Below are 20,639 nucleotides of genomic sequence, written 5' to 3'. Positions count from 1 at the left end.
CTAGATGCATTTACTCAGAAAATATGCTCTTGTGTAACTCATACTAATATGCTTATTTGAACCATAGTTCATCCATCCCTATTTTTAGAAGTTTAGAATATTAAACAATATATCTTTGGGAAAGATGTTACGATATTTCACAATAATACAGTGGCACTAGATATTGTTTTTCTTTCTTTTCTATCTGATTACAATATAGTATTACATTGTATTTTATGTAAAACACTCACTATATATAGGTTAGATTTTTGTTTCAACCTTAACTCTAATCCCTTTGGCATTGTTATTTGTTAAATTTTGCTATTTGTTTTCAGGATTATGGGAGATTTTTTCTTTTCTTTTAATATTTTAATTCTTATCTTTTGGACTGATAAGTTTACTATTGTGACTGTTTCTGTTTTGCTGTTCTGTTTATTATACTAAAGTGAATAAAGTAGAAAAAGGGTGTATATGGTAATAGGCATATAATTATTCAATAAAAAGAGAAAATCTTAAAAGAACTAGCTGCTGAACTGTTGCCATCTGTCATGTCCTTGGTATTTACTTGTCAGGAACTGTGGCCATGTATATGTATACCATCTGCTCATAATTATGTCACTTATATAAATATACATTGCTTTTCACAATATTTAAACATCTGTTCAACAATTTTTAAACTGCAATCAACACTGAATTATCTGTGTCTGAGAAACATACTGTCATTAATTTGAATTTTTACTTTTGCATAATCCAATTCAAAAATGGGAAGCCAAGCAAGACAATTTTGTATCAGCCAGTCTCTGGTAATGTTAACTAATAATTACTCCCTGAGGTTTGTGCATATTATAGATATCAGGACAGGTGTTGTCTAAATATAATTGTGCCATGAAGGCTTCCATGAAATCTTTAAACTGGGATCCTAGAATCTAGATCCTAGAATCCTAGACTACAGCCATGAAATTAAAAGACGCTTGCTCCTTGGGAGGAAAGCTATGGCAAAACCTAGACAGCATATTAAAAGGCAGAGACATCACCTCACCAACAAAGATCTGTATAGTCAAAACTATGGCAATACGTATGGCTGTGAGAGTTTGACCATAAGGAAACCTGAACATTGAAAAATTGATGCATTTGAACTGTGGTCCTAGAGAAGACTCTTGAGAGTTCATTGGATTGCAAGCAGTTCAGTCAATCCTAAAGGAAATCAACCCTGACTCTGGAAGAATAGACACTGAAGTTGAAGTTCAGATACTTTAGCCACCTAATGAGAGGGGACTCATTGGAAAAGACCCTGATATTGGGAAAGATTGAAAGCAAAAGGAGAAGGGGACACCAGAGAAGGGTTAGATCAACGGTTCTCAACATGTGGGTCACGACCCCTTCGGGGGTCGAACGACCCTTTCACAGGGGTCACCTAAGACCATCGGAAAACACATTATTTTTGGAAAAATACAGAAAACATAAAATAATTTTATGGTTGGGGTTCACCACAACATGAGGAACCATATTAAAGGGTCGCGACATTAGGAAGGTTGAGACCCACTAGGTTAGATGGAGTTATTGATGCAATGAACATGAATTTTGGGGACACTGGAGGACAAGAGAGCCTGGCATACTATGGACCATGGAATCGCAAATAGTTGGGCATGACTTAGCAATTGAACACTACTACTTGTGAATGTGCCTGCTTCACAGACATTCACAGTATGCAGGCTACAAGCCTGACAAAGAGTAGGCATCCTGACAATAGTAATTCTGGTATATGACAATGGATGGAATATGGATAAAAAGAGATTGGAGCTTTTAAAATTGGAGAGAGTATTCTGGCAGAAATTGCTGGGCCTGGAATGAAAAGGAATGAGGTTTAAGAACACTTTCTAAGCCTCTGATTAAAGTTTGGAATCTCTAAGAAGCTAGAACAGTCTAGATTAATGGAAGCTAAGGGAATAGCTGTTTCAAGAGTCCTCTTATCTATTTAAGAATAGGAAAGATATTCAGGCAAGAAATATTAACAGTAACAGTATAATTGAATTGGAAAGGAGCTTAAAAGACTTAGTCCCATGATGGTAAACCTATGGCACACATGGCAGATGTGGCACGCAGCACCCTCTATGATGGCACATGAGCTGTCATCCCAGTTCAGCTCCACCATGCAAGCACACGCGCCTCCTGCCAACCAACTGGGCATTGGGTCTCTGCCATGCATGTGCGCTGGCGGGGCATGTGCAGGAGGCACATGTGCATGTGCAGAGGGGAGGGGTGCATGCAAGGGGTCATGTGTTTGTGGGAGTGGGGCGTGTTCAAGGGGTCACGCATGCGCGGAGGCGGGGTACATGCACGGGGATGCACACTTTACATTTTGGGGGTTTGGCCACACTTTGGGCAATCCAACCAGAAAAGGTTAACCATCATTGGCCTAGATGCATATGTGTTAGATTTGATTGCTATTCCTTTGTTTTGTGCTAAAATGATATTTTACCATTATTTCTATACATACTTGCAAACTCTGATTTTACCCATTCTTCCACTTGGGTATGAAGATATTCATTTTCTTTATAATAATCTCATCTATAATACCAAAACTTCTCCAAAACAAAATGCACCATTTGCAGTAGAAGAAAGCCATAAGATGTCTGTCAAATGCATTGCAATATTTTTTGTAACTTTTAAAAAGTTGCCGGTCATTTCACTGTGATCCGAAAAGCTTTGAAAATGTATCAACATTGATTATTTGTATCTTAATAGCAAAAGTTAAAAAGTGATTTGGCAGATTACTTGTCTTTTAAATAAAATTTAATGGTCTCTCTGCAAAGGAAAGAACTACATAATCTAACCCCATGCATCTATGCTCCACGGCCGGGACATTGCAACATTGAAATTGGTTTGGTTTTTTTACACTTTTTCTTTGCAATCTCCAGAAAAAAACACATGTTGTTACAGCCTTATGTCATACATCGCTGAGCATATCAAGACTCGGAGGGCTTCACTGGTAGGAAATTTGAAAGTGCCAGCCTTCCATGCTCTAGGCTTAGCCATTCGACATCTGCAATATGCTAAGGGATGATTTTACTGAAATCCGGATGTTGGGATTTTGATTACTTGGCTGTTGGAGCTGAACAGTATTTGAAATAAATACATTTGTCTTTCATACATCAGGTTTAGCTATTATGGGACTTAAGATATTGTGTGACCTATAAACTATTCCTATTATTTGAATATTTCCACTGTTGATTAACTACTTAAGTTTTTGTTCTTATAACTAGATGGGGAAAGGCTGTGTAAACAATGTGGCCTTTTAAAAACATTAGCACTCTCATAGAATAGGTAAATAATTATTTTAGATTATGTTGTTGCACTTTACTATTTACTTTATAGAATAATTAATTTTAGAAGTAACTATGTTTCACACACACCCTTATTGTCATAAAGTAACTTCTAACATGGACTGTACCCGTGCTCTGTTTGCCTTGTTCTTTATTGACCGTAAGACACAAAGATTTTGGTGTCCTCTCTCTCACCACGGGGTAGAGGGCAGCACAACCAGGTAGCAGCTCTCATTGTTTCAAAACTGTTTTGCACAAATGCTCAGATGCTTTCTTAGGAATCAACTATTGTAGTGCCAAAGCAGAAGGTATTATCAGGACCCAGCTCTCTGCAATAATGTACTATGCTATTCTTGTTCAGAGTGATCCAGTCTCTATCCAGATCAACAGAACTCAGTGCTAGAGCCCAATTCTAATATTTGTGTCCTGTGCATAAGTCTACTTAAAAAGGTAGTCTTGATTTGATTGTAGTTCCACCTTTGAGCATCTTCTGAACAGAATATAGTTACGGTTGTGCACTTTGCACCTTGAATACCCCCTTCCCAGGGCAAAATTAGATTTGCTGATGCTGACTCTGGTAACGTTGTGGAATGAAAGATGAAGGAAAACAACTAGACACAAGGATAGTTTCCCCTCCAAATGCCATCACTCTGCTTAACAACTAATTTCCACAACACTCAAATAATTTACTAAGACTGTATTACTATTATTCTTCTCTTCCAACTATCTATCTCTTCCAACTTATTACTGTAACCATGTTGCTTGTATCTTTCAATTTATATATATATTATAATTGTTTCCTAATACGATTTGATATTTTATTAGTAACCTTGACCATCACTGTATATTTTTATTCTTGATGATGTGTACACTGAGAGCAGATACACCAAAGACCTTGGGTGTCCAATCACACTTGGCCAATAAAGAATTCTATTCTATTCTAAAAACGGGACCATCAAACGTCTAAATGAAGACAACCCCTTGCTGAAAATCAACAATAAACACGTTTTGCTTCTGCATTCTTTCTTGCATGGATTCCGTACAGGAGAGACGGGGTTTCGATCCACACCTCTACCGTGCGAATCAGAAGGTTCACCCCCTACGACTCGCTTTCCATCCAAAAAAAACAACTTCACTCCAGGCTCTCTGTGCGGTGAAGAGCCTCCATCATAACACCGGAGCCCCGAGGGCGTGTGGATGAGGCTAAAGCTCGCGAGCATTTCTGACGGCGTCTGCAAGGAGAGGCAAAGGTCCGAGTCAGGCAAGGGACGCCGCTTGCCTTGCCGGTCCCCTCACGGCCGCTTGCCCGCTGTTGGCGCAAGGGCTTTGGGTATTTGCCGGCGCTGTTGGGTGTGGCATACATCGCAGCCCCGAGGCAGGAGGGGAGGACGGTGGGTGGCTAGGCTGGCCGTGTCAGCGCTGACGCGATCGCACACGGATCCCATGCAGTGACGTCGCCCTTCTCCCTTTCTCTCGTTCTTCCTTCCAACCTACTAGACGGGAGGCCGACGGCTGCCTTGTTCCCCTCCACCCCACCGCCCGCGCTTTGAAAGGCGAAGCGTCAGCCCCGCTGCGGGATTCTGCTCCGGCGGATCAGCTGTTGAGACCGAGCGCAGCCGAAGGCAAAGCCACAGCGGCGCCAAAGGGTCTTCCTTCGCTTCGGCAATGACGGCCTCCATGAGGGAGAGGTTCGACAAATTCCTGCACGAGGAGAACTGCCTGACCAATGTGCTGGCTAAAATTGAGAGCAAGACCGGCGTCAGCAGGTCGTACGTCGCCATCGGTGAGTCTTGTGCTCCATCCCCACCCAGCCTTGCAGCGGGGGGGGGGGGATTTGGCCCGCCGAAGCTTCGATGTTCTCTAACGGTGGCGGGGGGGGGGGGGAGGAATGGAGGCTCCTCTGGAAGACGAGCCTCGCCTTGGAGTGGACGTTTGTTTGTTTTGCTGGCAGATGTGGCCTTGGCTCGGCTCTGAAGTCTCCCTTCTCCAGGCCCAGTGACAATACGGGGTCTGGAAGACGCTGCAATGATTGACGCGACCTTTCCAGTTAGGAAGGTAGCCAGCCTTGTCTTAAGTACGCAGCCTTCCCTCTCGGCTTGTTTTGTTCTTCCACTGCGCCCTTAGGGGATGGTGAGAACGTGACTGCTATCCTCCACCTCGTCACTCCGAGATGGTGGCATGCAGGTAGTCCTCGACTTACAACCACAATTGAATCCCCAGATGCATGTTGCTAAGGGAGAAATTTCTTCGGGTGAGCTTTGCCCCAGTTTTCTTGCCACATCTCTTAAGGGAATCACTGCAGATGTTAAATCGGTAAACCGGTTGATAAGTGAATCTGGCTTCCTCATAGACTTCGCTTGTTGCAAAAGGTGATGACGTGACCCCGGGACACTGTAACCGTCATTAATGTGAATCAGTTGTCAAGCATTCAAATCAGAGGTGGGTTGCTCTCGGTTCGGCTGAACCGGCCAACTGGTAGTGATGGTGGCGGGAGGCTCCACCCACCCGCCTGGACACTTCTGCGCATGCGCAGAAGCGTTGCGCGCACGAGCACAAACACAAGTGAACCAGTAGTAAACTGGTTAGCAACCCACCACTGATCCAAATGTAAATCATGTGACCATGGGGGTGCTGCAACTGTCATAATAAGTGTGGAAAATGGCCATGTCACTTTTTTCAGTGCCATTGTAACTTCAAACAGTCACTAAGTAAACTGTTGTAAGTGGAGGACTACCTGTACTTGAAGCTTCTGGACCTTCTCATCATCTACCTCTTTCTTGCATATTTATTGATAATCTTACAGGGAACCTTGTAAGGATAGTTGGGAGAAATGCTGGCCAAAGCTCCTGGGATATTGAGTGATGAAATAGTAGCCTGGCTATACTCCAGTTACAGCAGATGAGATTTTTTTCTCCCCCTTACAGCTCTTCAGCGCAACTCCTAAGCCTTCAAAGGGGGGGGGGGCTTGGAAGTATAAATGGGATCAGCTCCTCAGGAAACAGAAGTCCCCGCGGTAGTTTTAGGAAAATCATATATGTAGGTAAATAATGGAGAGGGAAAAGATTTACTCCACTGGATAGTAATTGGCTTGCTGACCCATCTGGGATGAACTGAAGTCTTGATTTCCTCTTTCATCTAGCATGTATCCCTTTAGTATAACAGGTTAGCTCCTTCTTAATTCCTGTTTCGTCCCCACCCTTTCCTATGTCTACTATCTGAAATCTGTAGGTGTGGCAAGCTGACTTCATCCTGAGTGTAACTTTTGGTAAGAGTGAGTGAGCTGAAAGTTTGGCCCTGTGGAAATATTTTTCCATTTCCTCTCTGCTCCTTCTCTTTTAAAAAAAGGGTGCTCCTCTATGTAACAGGACCCCTATCATGTTTCCCACCCATCCTAGTAAGTCTCCATCCTGATTGACTTTCTGCTTTTTCTTTCAGCCATTACTGCTTTGCTGGCTATTTACCTGGTTATTGGCTATGGAGCATCATTGCTGTGCAACCTGGTCGGATTTGGTTATCCTGCATATATCTCGTAAGTATTCTGGCAGCTAACCCTTCTCTTGGTACATGCTGGGAGTTGGTTGCAGGTAAAAAGTAATATTATTTCTCCTCCATTTGGTTGCCAATAGTTTGCAAACCATTGCACTGTGGGGGAGGGATTGCATTTGCCAGGTTGCTTTTAAAATAAGCCTGTGGCATTTTAAAGATTGGGAATAGGAAGACTGGATGCAGATACCAATTGCAAGCCTGATTGCTGCAAAGTTAGAACCAGCCATAGACTAAAGATGAGGGGAAGAACCAAGGTATTGTGATAGTGTCTCACTCTGTGTATCTCTTACTCTGTGTACCTCTTACTCCATCTTTTACTATGGAATCTACATGTACTCAGAAGAAATAAGACTGAAGGTTGCTGCTGAATGTTTTCAGCAGCTGATTTGAATTACAGTTAGAGCTACAACCCCTCATGCTGTAATTTTTCTGGGAGGTTTGAAAAATGTACACTGTCTTCAGTGAAGTGGGTTAGGAGGATGTGATGTTAGGATGCCCTAGTTAGTGGAGAGAAGCAATTTCAGATGGTGTTTCACTTACTTAAGTATAAGGAGCCCTGTAGTAAAGGAAACCTCAGGGTGGTTTCATGTGGGGAAGTCTACTGTTTACCACTGTGGTATGGTATAAGAACTTAGTATTTGAAACTGCTGGTGCAGATCAGACATTAGAGGCAGAGTTTTTCAACTGTTTTGTGCTCTTTCTAAGATGGCTGAAAAATATTCAGCTTTGAATTTTGTCCAGCATGTATTTGCATGTATGAATCCCACCCAGGGACTAAAACTAGTATTTCACTGCCATTTCTAGTTTCGGTTGATTTCTTTAAATAATATTCGGTGACCTGTATTTTTTTTAAGGTTCTAAACCACTGCAGCACTTCAGCAATAGTTAGAAACAGTGAGTTATTTGAATGATATATATAATCTGTATTGCCTGTTTTAAAAATGACTACATTCTAAGTGGGACTAGTTAAGAGTTCAGGATTTTATGTCTTTGCTATCATCTATTGATGATCCAGATTTTCAGCTCAGAAGAACATAGGAGATTTGTAACCTGGACTGTGTTTAAAAATATGTAACATTGGAATGAGGGCTTAGAAGGTATTGGGACAAGGGGTAAACATTAATAATACGTTACTTCAGAGGTAGGTTGCGTCCGGTTCAGCCCAGATTGGGCGAACCGGTAGTAGCAGTGGCGGGAGGCTTTGCCCTCCCTCTCAGACGCTTCTGCACAAGCGCAGAAACGTTGTAAAAAAAATCGTAGTAAAAAAATTGGCAAACCTACCACTGCATTACTTATTTGATGATACTCTGAAGCTGCATTTTGTGATGGTAAAAGAAAAGCCAGATAGTGTATGAGTCCATATATATGTTCTTCTGCTATAAGAATAATAGATTTAAATTGATTAGCACAAATAAAGAATTAAATTCTTCTGCCCCCAGTACTGCAGTCAATTTAAATGTCCATTCCTGCTTCTGTCAAGAAAGACAAAAATATCTGGAAATATCCCACATAAAGTCATCTTTCGATGAAGAAATGATCTTAACAAGTATTTCATATCACTCTTGCCAAATGTGTTTGAAGGCCACGCTATATTGTATTATGTCATCTCTGAATTGTGTTTTGCTAACCTCCATTTTGATTATAATAGAAAACCCGCATGTGTGCATTCCTCCTTAGCTGCTTTAAAAACAAAACTGCAAAGAATGAAAGGTAGCCCAGAACTGACACTAAAATATTGATTATTCTTGCAACGCATACTGTATTCTGGGAGAATAACAGCTGCTTTAGTGTTAAGACAACATTGGCTGGATTAGATAAATGATCATGAGTACAGATATGGCTTAACCAATTTTGCACCATAATCTCAATATGGACAATCAGTTTCACCTAGCCACAATATTGCTTACTTTGTCGCATGGATCAGATCTGTGCCTTTATTTAATACAAACTCTCTCATGCACATGTTTACCATTTAATGACCTGCACGTTTAATTTATTCATTATATAATGATTAGCCAATCCATACTTTTAATGCAATACTTCTCAATGTTGCCAGTTCACACCTATGGAAATCAATTTTATCTTCTTTCTTCCACCCACTTTACATCTTAATTTCTTTTGTTTCATAGACCTGTTTTGTAATACTTTGATAAAACACTGATGAACTCACAGCAACATTTCAAAGCAGCTTCAAAGCTGCTTGAAAAGTTTGTATTTACCATAGTGCCTCCCTTAGATATATTTCCTTTCTGTTGAGAGTTTAATAACTTCTGTAATTTGTGGTTGGAAATGCATGCTTCCTGTAAAAGATGGTATAACCATTAACATTTAACTCATTGGTGCAAGAACCCAGCAGAAATGAGTCAGTAAAAATTGCATACAAGTAGAAGGGGTGAATCTCCAATAGAATGCATTGGGTTCTTTATGACTTATTAAATATTGATGCTCCCAGAAAGGATATAATGCAGCTTGGGAAGATAAGTCTCTGTTGAAATTGCTTTTCCATATGCATAAACATGGAGCAGTAATCTCAAGTATCACAGCAGTGAGGATAAATGGTGAAGAAGTGCAGCATGCATGACATGCAAAGAATGTTTGGGTAGAATGGAAAAATGGGTAACCGTTGGGTTTTTCATATGCAAAATGTTACACATATTAAAATAGGCAAAATGTGATCCCGCATATGGACCGTTCATAAAATTTTAATCTGACTTTGAATGCAAATTGAATGCAAATATCTCTGGATCACTTTTTGTTGTTGCTGTGGTTGTTTTTAAAATATGGATCAACAGAGTTTTCCTCCAAAATTCCAAAATGTAATTCAGATTGCTTATGTAATTAGACAGCCATGAAGGCTGTTTGGTGAGTAGCTGTGTAATCCTGAGAAAAGATGGCTGCTTTCAAACATTACAGACAGGTGCTACATTAGCATTTTAATTTGCTCTGGAGCAACTGAGAGAAATTAAATCTGAAACATTTCACAGCTCTCATAGAATATTTTGTAGGCATCATAAATCGGTTAAAAGGTGGATGATACATGAATAGGTAGCTTTTATTGAAATGTATTTTTGCCCAGCATCTCAGAAATTAAGGTAGGTCTAATCACCATTTAATTAGACAAGGGCAGGAGATTGGCTGAGTAAATAAGAGTCTTTAGTTACTAACATCTCTGATTGGGCTGGAAAAGACTTAAAATTCTGAAGTGTCTTACATTCGAGGTCCCAAAAGTGCTTTTTCAAAAGATACCTGGATTTTTTTCCCCCCTTGGAGACAATTTGCTTCTCATCCAAGAAGCTTCTTGGATGAGAAGCAAAGCATCTTCAAGGGAACAAAAAAAGTCCAAATGCCTTTTGAAAAAGCACTTTTGGGACAACTGTGACCTGGATGACAGAGAATCTCCATGGACATTTACATTCAAAGGTGATACTGGGCAAATTCTTGAGGACAAAAACAGTTCCCGTTCTTGATAATTTAAAAAAAATAAAACACTTTCAAAAAGATTAATTTCAGTAATGCTTATTATATTTCTCCCTCCGGTTTTATTTTCTGCTCTTGTGATTTCATGCATAGAACTAATTTTATTCATTATTATTATTATTATTATTATTATTATTATTATTATTTGAAAAAAGGAAATACTTGGAAGAACTCAAAATGTAGAAACGATTATATTGCTGACTGAATTTTTCAAAACATAAAAGGGAAAACGGAAGATAAAAATCAAAAAGCTCCAATTTATATCTTGTCCCATCACTGTTGGCCACAGTATGTCATGCATTGATAGTAGCAATTTCCTCTCTTATTTTGTGAGATTACTGTTGTCTTGTATCCTTTGAGCCCTTGAGGAAGTAGAGTTAAAACTGTTGTTCCAGTACTAACATGAAACATGCATTTCTCTTATTATTCCTATATTAACCAAGGACAGCCTCAAGGTGTGTGAAATCTATTATGCTTTACCACTCATTATCTTGCAGGGAAACTCAGGTTACTATTAATGTTTTTCAGAAGTGCTGAAAGGTACAGGCTGTGTCCTTAGAGGCCAACCTCTATTAGTATGGTATTTTCTCAGCCAATCATTGCCCTGTGATTGATGATTAGAGGACTGGAGGCTAAAACATATAAAGAGCACTTGCTGGAATTGGGTATGTCTGGTTTAATGAAAAGAAGGACTACGGAAGACATGATAGCAGTGTTCCAATATCTCAGGGGTTGCCACAAAGAAAAGGGAGTCAAGCTATTCTCCAAAGCACCTGAGGGCAGGACAAGAAGCAATGGATGGAAACAAATCAAGGAGAGAAGCAACCTAGAACTAAAGAGAAATTTCTGACAGAACAATTAACCAGTGGAACTGCTTGCCTCCAGAAGTTGTGAATGCTCCAACACTGGAAGTTTTTGAGAAGAGATTGGATAACCATTTGTCTGAAATGGTGTAGGGTTTCCTGCCTAAGCAAGAGATTGGACTACAAGATCTCCAAGGTCACTCCCAACTCTTGTTATTCTATTCTATTCTATTCTCGCCCTTAGCCCTATATTTCCTGCATTCCTTTTAGAATCCTTACCCCTTTTTTCCCCACACACACATTCACCCCAGGGATCATTCAAAGGAGTTGAGAGCAGAATTTAATATTTCATTTGGAGAAACAGAGAAGGTTACCACTTCCCTTGTATTTGTCAATTTCAGACACTTCCCCTTCTGATGAAGTAAGAGTGGTTGTCCAGGGTAGTTGTACAAATAGATGCAAAATATGCCTTCCTCATTTTGGGAGTGGTTTCTGCCTGGTATGTTCCCATCTATTTCTTTATTTTGCATTATTTTTAAACTTGAAGATGCTCAATTGGAGAGTCAGATAGGGACAATCAGTTCACAATCCACAACATGGGCAGATTTCTGAAGAAGGACTTATCCTATTATGCCTGCCATGCCTTAATTGGTGGAAATTGTCTGCATTAGTTACTGACTTCTGAAAGAATACAGTAATAAAGTCAAAGAAAAAAAATAACAGGTAGTGCTTGATTAATTATGATAATTAGGGCCGGAAACTCTGTCACTAAGCAATGTGGTCATAAAGCATGACATCATGTGACCACATCAACTTAACAGCTGTTCCAACAGTTTTGGTTCCAGTTCTTAGGTGGGACATTATGTGGTTGCCATTTGCAAACTCTTGCTGCCTTACTCCACTGACTGCTTGTCAGAAACCAACAGTAAAGGTCACAAATGGTGATCACATGACCACTGAACACTGTGACTGTTGTAATTGGGAGCTGGTTGCCAAGCATGATCACGTTACTGTAGGGACATGGCAGCAATCATCACTTTGAGATGAGGTCCATCTGTAACTCTCCTCGTTCAGCACCATCAAAACGTTGAATAGCTTTTGAATAAGTGACCAAACTGAAGACTACACGCACCCATTACTTTGCTTGTCATGACTCACTCACACAATAGGAAAATATCCATCCAGTGAGTTAAAACAGATGCGGAGGAGATAGGAGAGTAGGAATTGACAAACTTAAAGATAGAGTTTAGTGTTTTAACTTAGCTTTTCCTTTTAGAGAAACTTTTTTTTAACACAACTCTGAACTTCATTGCTTTCTTTCCAGGTTCTCTAATAAGAGAGAGATTGTGTGCGTACATATAAAATGTCTATCTATGTTAACTTTTCACTCCACTTTTTTCTCTCCTTTGTGAAGATAAATATTCCTCCATTATCTTCCTCTTTAGCAAAAAAAACCAAAAACTAATCCAGCCATAGTGGGATCCACACTCTCCCATGTAAAGTCCCCCATCTTCCCACTTCCCACTTTCTCCCCTTGCTCTTCTGCTAACAGTCATTAGCACATAGTATAATAAGTCAATGGAGAGTTGTGGATATTCTCTATTTACTTAGGGGCAATAATGTTAAATTTAATCCTGAAGGTTCCCTGGATTTTTATCAAATTCAATGAGACGTTCAGGTTGAATTTAGAAATTCCTACCCAGGCATCTATTCATTTGTCTGTTTTGAATAGTATGCCTGTAGATATAGATATGGTAAGGAAAAAAAAGTCTGCTACCAAATTTGGAAATACAGCTGAATGCCTCATTCAGTATATTCATTTGCCTTCAACTCATTTTCAGTAGAAAAATCTACCCTTTGCTGTCTCGTGCAATATATGCTTTTTGTTAGACTCTTTGCAGTTGCTTACTGCAAATTGTCTATACTAAATTTGCACAATTGCACTACTATGCCCTAATGTGATTGCCTTGCTTTTGGCTGAGAGTAACATTACAACAAGATGACCAAATAAATATTTTTTTTATTTTAGGATAATACAGGCAGTCCTGTGTTAAGTGAGTTTTGCCCCATTCTGTGATCCTTCTTGCCACTGTTGTTAAGTGAATCTCTACAGTTGTTAAGTTAGTGACATAGTTGTAGAGTGAACCTGGATTCCCCATTGATTTTGCATGTCAGAAAGTCACAAGGGGTGATCACATGACCCGGGGCACTGCAACCATCATAAATATGAGCCAGTTGCCAAGTGTCCAAATTTTGGTCACATGACCATGAGGATGCTACAACAGTTGTGTGAAAAATGGTCATAAGTGACTATTTTCATTGGTGTTGTAACTTCAAAAAGTCACTAAATGAATCACTGTAAATGAAGGTCTGCCTGTAAATCATAATTTGAAACAATGGCTTCTTGTCTTACTGACTGCAGTACTTAGCATATAGTACATAAGGAGTTGCCTTGCCTGGTTTGTTCGGAGTTTCCTGGCATAATTCTGATTTCATTTTGTTCCTCTCCTAAATATCTGGCGAAAAAGGTAGGAAAACAAACTAAGAACTGGTCGAAGAAACATATCCTACAGATACTTTTTTCTTATTTATAATGCTAACTCTGACTTGTTTCTGGCTTCTTCAAGAGCTTGTGATTAAAGCAGTCATAACTGCTTTAATCCAAATAGGTTGATGGATGGTGTGTCAACATACTGAATCGTACTAGTAATTAACTCATTTTCAGTAGAAAAATCTACCCTTTGCTGTCTCGTGCAATATATGCTTTTTGTTAGACTGTTTGCAGTTGCTTACTGCAAATAGTCTAGATTCAATTTGTACAATTGCGCTACTATGCCCTAATGTGATTGCCTTGTTTTTGGCTGAGAGTAACATTAGAACAAGATGACCAAATAAATATTTTTTTTATTTTAGGATAATACAGGCAGTCCTGTGTTAAGTGAGTTTTGCCCCATTCTGTGATCTTTCTTGCCACTGTTGTTAAGTGAATCTCTGCAGTTGTTAAGTTGTTAACAAAGAACTGGTCGAAGAAACATATCCTACAGATACTTTTTTCTTATTTATAATGCTAACTCTGACTTGTTTCTGGCTTCTTCAAGAGCTTGTGATTAAAGCAGTCATAACTGCTTTAATCCAAATAGGTTGATTGATGGTGTGTCAACATACTGAATCATACTAGTAATTAACAATAAAATATTATACTTCTGTTTCTGCTGCTTTAGTCTTACTGTTCTCTTACTGTTATTTTATTTCTCCCTCTAGCAGTTCTGGCACTAAAACCAGTCAATCTTGTTTTTCATCTATTTTGCCTTATCGAAACCGCATGTTTCTGTACTGTAGTTGAATCATGCACTGCAAGTCAACTTCACAGTCTTCTGATGGAAGTCTTGCCTCCTGTAGTCTTACTCCTCATGTATTGCTTTTAATTTTTTCTCTGAATTCTGAATTGAAATATACCTTTGTCAGGCAGAATAACCGAGAATAATATTTCTTGTGCAATGGATAGCGCAAGTATACATATTTGCACGCATAACTATCATACTAAGATTACAGTATATAAAACACGGATCAGAGTGTGCAGTGGCTAGAGTGCAGTGCTGGAGGCTACTTCTGCTGAGTGCAGTTTGGCAGTTCCCACCAGCTGAAGGTTGACTCAGCCTTCCATCCTTCTGAGGTCGATAAAATGAGAACCCAGATTGTTGGGGGGGAATATGCTGACTCTGTAAACTGCTTAGAGAGGGCTATAAAAGCACTGTGAAGTGGTGCATAAGTCTAAGTGCTGTTGCTATTGCTAAAGGCATAAGACAAGAAAAAGTAAATGAAGTACAGTTATATCTAATTTATATCAGTGCCATTGGTTATATTTTTCTATGTTTTTCTAACTTTGCACTACCATTCTTGTTTCAACTACATACATATTTACAATTCAAGTAAAATTTCCATCCCCTTTTTTGTTAATTATCTAATCATCTCCATTCTCTCTGTTTCCTCTCAAACCATTCCCTTATCCATTCTATGTGGCCACACCATTTTATGCAACTTTTTTTTCCACTGGTCACTTATGTCAACACAGTATGCCTTTACGTTTTTCCATGAATACATTAAACCAGGCATCCCCAATCCCCAGTCTGTGGACTGGTATTGGGCCACAACATGCCCATAACCGGGTCATGCAAACAAGCGAAGCCCCATCCGCAGGATTCAGGCAGCATGCAAAGCCCCCTTTGGTCTGTGGAAAAATCTCCACAGAACCGATCCCTGGTACCCAAAAGGTTGGGGACCACTGCATTAAACACCCAACGACAGACTTCTTTGTGTCCTGCTGTTGTATACCTAAAACTTTTCCAATACAGAGATATTTCACAGATATACAAGGGCAATGAGTTCGGGGACAGATGAATTAAGTGAGAAAATAATTCTACGAAGATAAAGTGTTTGTATTAGGCCCATGACCACAAGACCTCCAATGTCCCTTCCAACCCTAGGAGTCTATATGATTGGGATCAAATTGAAATGAAGGAATATTGCAAGCAAACATGCAATGGGAGTGGCAATGTTTATCTTCCTATAGTCATTCTGCTTTGGTCTAATTTTTTTTTTACTTGTTTCTGTTTCTTCCATTTTCTCCTCCAAAGCTCATTATCTTGTAGTTTTCATTAATTCTATCAATCTTTTATCATAAATAATGAAAGCAATATTGCTTATCTATTTGTTACAGTGAGATTAATTAGTGCATTTGAGCAGTTTTACACTTAACTATACAGTTAACAGATAGTCCTCAACGTATGACCACAATTGTGACCAGAATTTCAGCTGCTATGCAATGCAGTTAAGTGAATTGTTATATAACTGGACTCAATTTTTTTTACCATTTTTCCCGCAGTCATTAAGTGAGTCACATAGGTGTTAGTGAATATAAAGCACACAGCTGTAGAATAGGTTATTTGGAGTAGAAAATTAGCTTTCCATATGTTTGATGTGGCTTCTCTCCTGATTATTTGTTCCTTCAGCATCAAAGCCATCGAAAGCCCTAACAAAGATGATGATACACAGTGGCTGACCTACTGGGTGGTGTATGGAGTATTCAGCATAGCCGAATTTTTCTCTGATATGTTTCTGTCTTGGTTCCCATTCTACTTTTTGATGAAGGTTTGTAGTTTTCTGTTCCCTGTATGCATTTACCTCTCTCAAGACACATGCATCACAATGTGAAATATAAGCTTGTATGGTAGAATGACCATAGTGAAATGTAGCTTAATCTTAGTTTATAAAGTAGCTCTAATTTATACAATGAACTTGATCTCCAGCTGTGATTTAGTTTCCAAACTTATCAAGTCTTAGTTCTTATAGAAAGATGCTTCTTAAACCAAAACCTGTTAGCTGGAATAGGGATAATATCCAAGCAACAATGGGATAACAACATTTCTTCATGCATAAAAGAATAATTTTAAGTATCATAAATTCGTGCAAACTTCCATTTGCTTTTAAACATCACTTTTTCAAAAGTTAGTATTAGTCTGTCTGTACTTCCATTTATATATTGGGACAAATTTTAAATTATAGGTAGTCCTGTAAGCACCCAGATCATGATCACATGACTGCAGAAAGGGGTGTGACATTTTGGAAAGGTTAAACGTGCTTTGCAGCAGGGGTCCTCAACTCTCAGGCCACAAACCGGTAACAGTCCATGACCTGTTAGGCACTGAGCCACGCAATTGGTGGGTGAGTGAGCGAAGCTTTATCTGCACATCTAGGTTGCACATGAAACCACCCCCCGTTGGGCCATAGAAGACAAACCGCTTTTCAGGCCACTTTCTCTTAAACCTAAGCTGTGCCCCAGTATTGGAAAAAGCGTGAAATTTTGCATTATTTCTCTCTATCAGTATTGGAAAACATATTTGCAGCTGTCTATTTGGGGAGACATGCATGAATCTTATTCTGCTACTTTATGTTTAGAAAATTTTATTCTCCTAATTATGTACATACTTGGGAGAAGCCCAGTTCAAACTACTTTTAGATTATTGCCAAGAAATCACACAGCTGTGTCCATCAAGTCACAAGAAATGAAACCTGATTTGAGGGGGAAATTATTTTATTTTGAAATTATTTTTATTAATGGGTGTGTCTTAAGCAGGGCACATTGATTTTCTAAATCTTTCTTCCTATGTTCTAGTGCACAAAGCAATGCAAGGACAAATTTCAGGAATTTCTGCTATTCTTTGGAAAATAAACTCAGATAGCATATTCCACTAGCTTCATACCCTAGGATTATAGATTTGTGCAAAAACTAATCACACTAAGTGTTCCTTTATTTCTAGTTTATGAACTGATGGAGATCTAAGAGTTTTATACTGGATTCCCATTTTTTAAAAAAAAAACAAGTACAGTAGAGTTTATCTGTAATACATTTAATGTTTTTTACAGGGGTTTGCAGCACCCATACAGTATTTGCATTGTTTTATTGTCTAAAATTATTCGCATTATTCACATTGTTATAGTTTCTGTGTAAGATATTATCTTCATATTGCAGATGAGATGAGGAGGCAGTGCTAAAGCTAATTTATTTATCACAGTGAAAACTTCAGTCTAGGAAGCTGCCTAAACTATAGCATTAGGATTACTGATATTTAAATACCACTGCTGGTCACTGCATTCTTATTTGCCCTTTCTGTTTGTACAGTGTGGCTTTCTGGTGTGGTGTATGGCCCCAAGTCCCTCAAATGGAGCAGAGTTACTTTACCACAGAATTATACGCCCTTTCTTCTTGAAGCATGAGGCTAAGTTGGATAATGTAATGAAGGATATAAAACAAAAAGCTGGAGAGACAACAGACACCATTACCAAGGAAGGTAAGCTGAGGCCAGCAATGCCAAATTTAAACAAGTCTATTTCGTAGATAATTATGCATTAATGCATTGTTTTTACTTAAATTAATCAGGGGGAAAAAACAATTTACAGCGAGATTCGCTGTGAGGAAGTATGTCTGTTTCAGAACTATGTGCGTGCAGAATTTGTTACTGTTTGTAGAAAAACTCAATGGTCATTTTTTTTCCAAGCTAAGTCTCCATACCAGCCCTTCTGAAAGTGTTATTTCTCCAGATGTATATGATTTCATTCAAATGGGCTGGGCATTCTAATTTATTTCAGAAACTCTAGGTCAATGATGGTGAACCTTTTTCTTATGGTGTGCCAAAATTGTGTGTGCCCACTCAATTCCCTACCCACCTGCACATGCACGCGCAACCCCTCCCCAGACTCCCACAGCCGGAAACGGATCGTTTCCAAACTCTGGTTGGCCTATTGGGGTTGTTTTTTGCCCCCTCCCCAGCCTCCGGAGGCTTTCCTAAAGCCTAGGAGGGTGAAAACATCCCCCCCCGGCCCTCCAGAAGGGTGAAAAATCAGAGGGCCGGCATGTGCATGCGCGCTGGAGCTGTCGGCTGGCGTGCCAGCAAATATAGCTCCGCATGCCACCTGCCATACGTGCCATAGGTTCACCATCACGGCTCTAGCTTGAGGAAGACTGCTGTATTAGGAAGACTGCAGCAATGAGCTATAGACTTCGTAGACAGTGAAATTTCAGAAGAAAGTAGAATAGTCATGGAGGAAGATTGGGATACTTATCCTATTTATTCATTTTCCCAAATAGTAGCAGCCCCCCAAAAACCCTGTCCAAGAAATTAAGTAATTAAATACATTAATCAAACATTCAAATATCTTTTGTAATTTATACTGATTACATCATGTTGAGTACTTTTAAATTGTTTAATAATATAGCACAGTACAAAATTCTATATGAAAGGATGGAATAATTCCATTTTAGTTAGACATGGAGTATGTTGACTACTCCATTCCACTCTCTTTTCATTATTTCTACTCCTTGTTCTTTGTTACTATATGCAAATGTGGATGTTGTCCCATGGGAGTTGAAAATAATTCTACTCATGTAAATGTAGCAATAATTTTGAGTTACTTTGTTATAATATTGTTAAAAATAATGGATTTCTTTCCTTCTTTTAGTTAAAAAAGCTGCAATAAATTTACTGGGGGATGAGAAGAAGAGCATCTAAAGCAATTGACTGGAAGAAAATTCTCCTTATCACTACCTTTATACAGTGTGATGTTTCTGGGGACTGTGATACAGTAATTTGAATAATGTTGCCTTGTAAACCTTTTTGAGTTTATTAAAAGAATGTATTGTGAGATTGCTTGCTGTTTTTGCAGTTTTCTGTATTGAAAGTAAGCATTTTTATTTAATGTCACTGCGGTAGATGGCATCTAAAGCTTATACAGCAGGGGTGTCCAAACTTGGGAACTTTAAGACTTGTGGACTTCAACTCCCAGAATTCCCCAGCCAGCATGCTGTTGCTGGCTGGGGAATTCTGGGAGTTGAAGTCCACAAGTCTTAAAGTTCCCAAGTTTGGACACCCCTGTTATACAGTTTCTACGCAGAAAGATTTTCAGTAATGTCTTATTTGCCTTTCATGTAATTTTCAAAAGAAAATATGCCCCAGGCTCTGAATATTACGCCATTTGTGCATGCAGCAGCTGTATGTACAAATCTCATTTCATGTTTGACTCGTTCTTGCTATAGCATAGTTTAATATCAAAGTGTAATGATAGTGATTTGGTGTGTGTAGTTTTGTATATATACAAGGAATAATAATTAATTAGTCATGTGTGTTGCTGTGTATCACTTTTCACACAGACCTTCTCCAATTACTTATACTGTTGCAAGAATAAAGTGAGATGACAGTGCTGGAAACTGATTTTCTGCGTGAAGTACAGACTGGTTGTAACTTGCAATATCTGGTTTAGTATATGTATATTGACTTAGCCGTTCTCTTTAAACACTGAAAAATGAACCCTTTGCCCAAAGTTATTGAACGTCATCATATTGGAATGTCATAGCACTTTTTCTAACTAACACATTTTATTAAAAGATCTAAGCTTTCTTGAGCTGTGGCTCACCTAATTAGATGCAGAGAACGTAGCTCATTAAAAGTCTGTGCTTTTTAATAAAATCTGCTATTCAGAAAAGGTACTACAAGAATACTGAATTTTTGCTAATGCATAGGCTGGCTCTCCTCCTACAATATTACCTGAGTGATGTAACCAAACAACTGATATTAAAGCAGAGAAATTTTCCTCTTCCCCATTGGCACTCTATTCTGGTTCACTGAACTTCAATCCTGTAATGGGTTTTTATAGTGATGGTGTTTCATGTGAGCAATCCCAGATGATGCTTGCTCAGTTTCTAAAATAAAAGTTTAAAAAGGACTCTATTGTGTTCTTTGATGTGTTTTGGTTTATGGCACCATTAGATTTTACTTGGCCTTGAATGCTTACTTGATGCTTTACTTACTTGAATGCTATTTAATCTATAGGCTCCCCTTGGTTTTCAGCTTTATTTTCTAAACAACAGCAAGATGAGGGAACAATGTATGCTTATGAAAGAAAGCAGGTGGGCAGTCACATCTCGTATACAAACATTTATTTTGCTCAAATGTACTGG

General features: G+C 39.0%; 1 protein-coding gene across 1 annotated transcript; it reads left to right on the top strand.

The window, feature by feature from the left end:
* Positions 1-4,742: 4,742 nt before the first annotated feature.
* Positions 4,743-20,404, top strand: REEP5 (receptor accessory protein 5). Its single transcript, XM_081943018.1, has 5 exons — positions 4,743-5,085; positions 6,738-6,831; positions 16,138-16,276; positions 17,808-17,976; positions 19,145-20,404. Exons 1-5 carry the CDS (start codon positions 4,968-4,970, stop codon positions 19,192-19,194), a joined length of 570 nt encoding a protein of 189 aa, XP_081799144.1. The 5' UTR covers positions 4,743-4,967; the 3' UTR covers positions 19,195-20,404.
* The last annotated feature ends 235 nt before the right edge of the window (positions 20,405-20,639 follow it).

This window comes from Natrix helvetica (genome assembly GCF_964273705.1).
Source record: "Natrix helvetica genome assembly, chromosome: 2".
NCBI classification, from domain to species: Eukaryota; Metazoa; Chordata; class Lepidosauria; order Squamata; family Natricidae; genus Natrix; species Natrix helvetica.
Note: the sequence above shows the minus strand (reverse complement) of the source record. Positions and strands in the feature narration are given on the sequence as shown.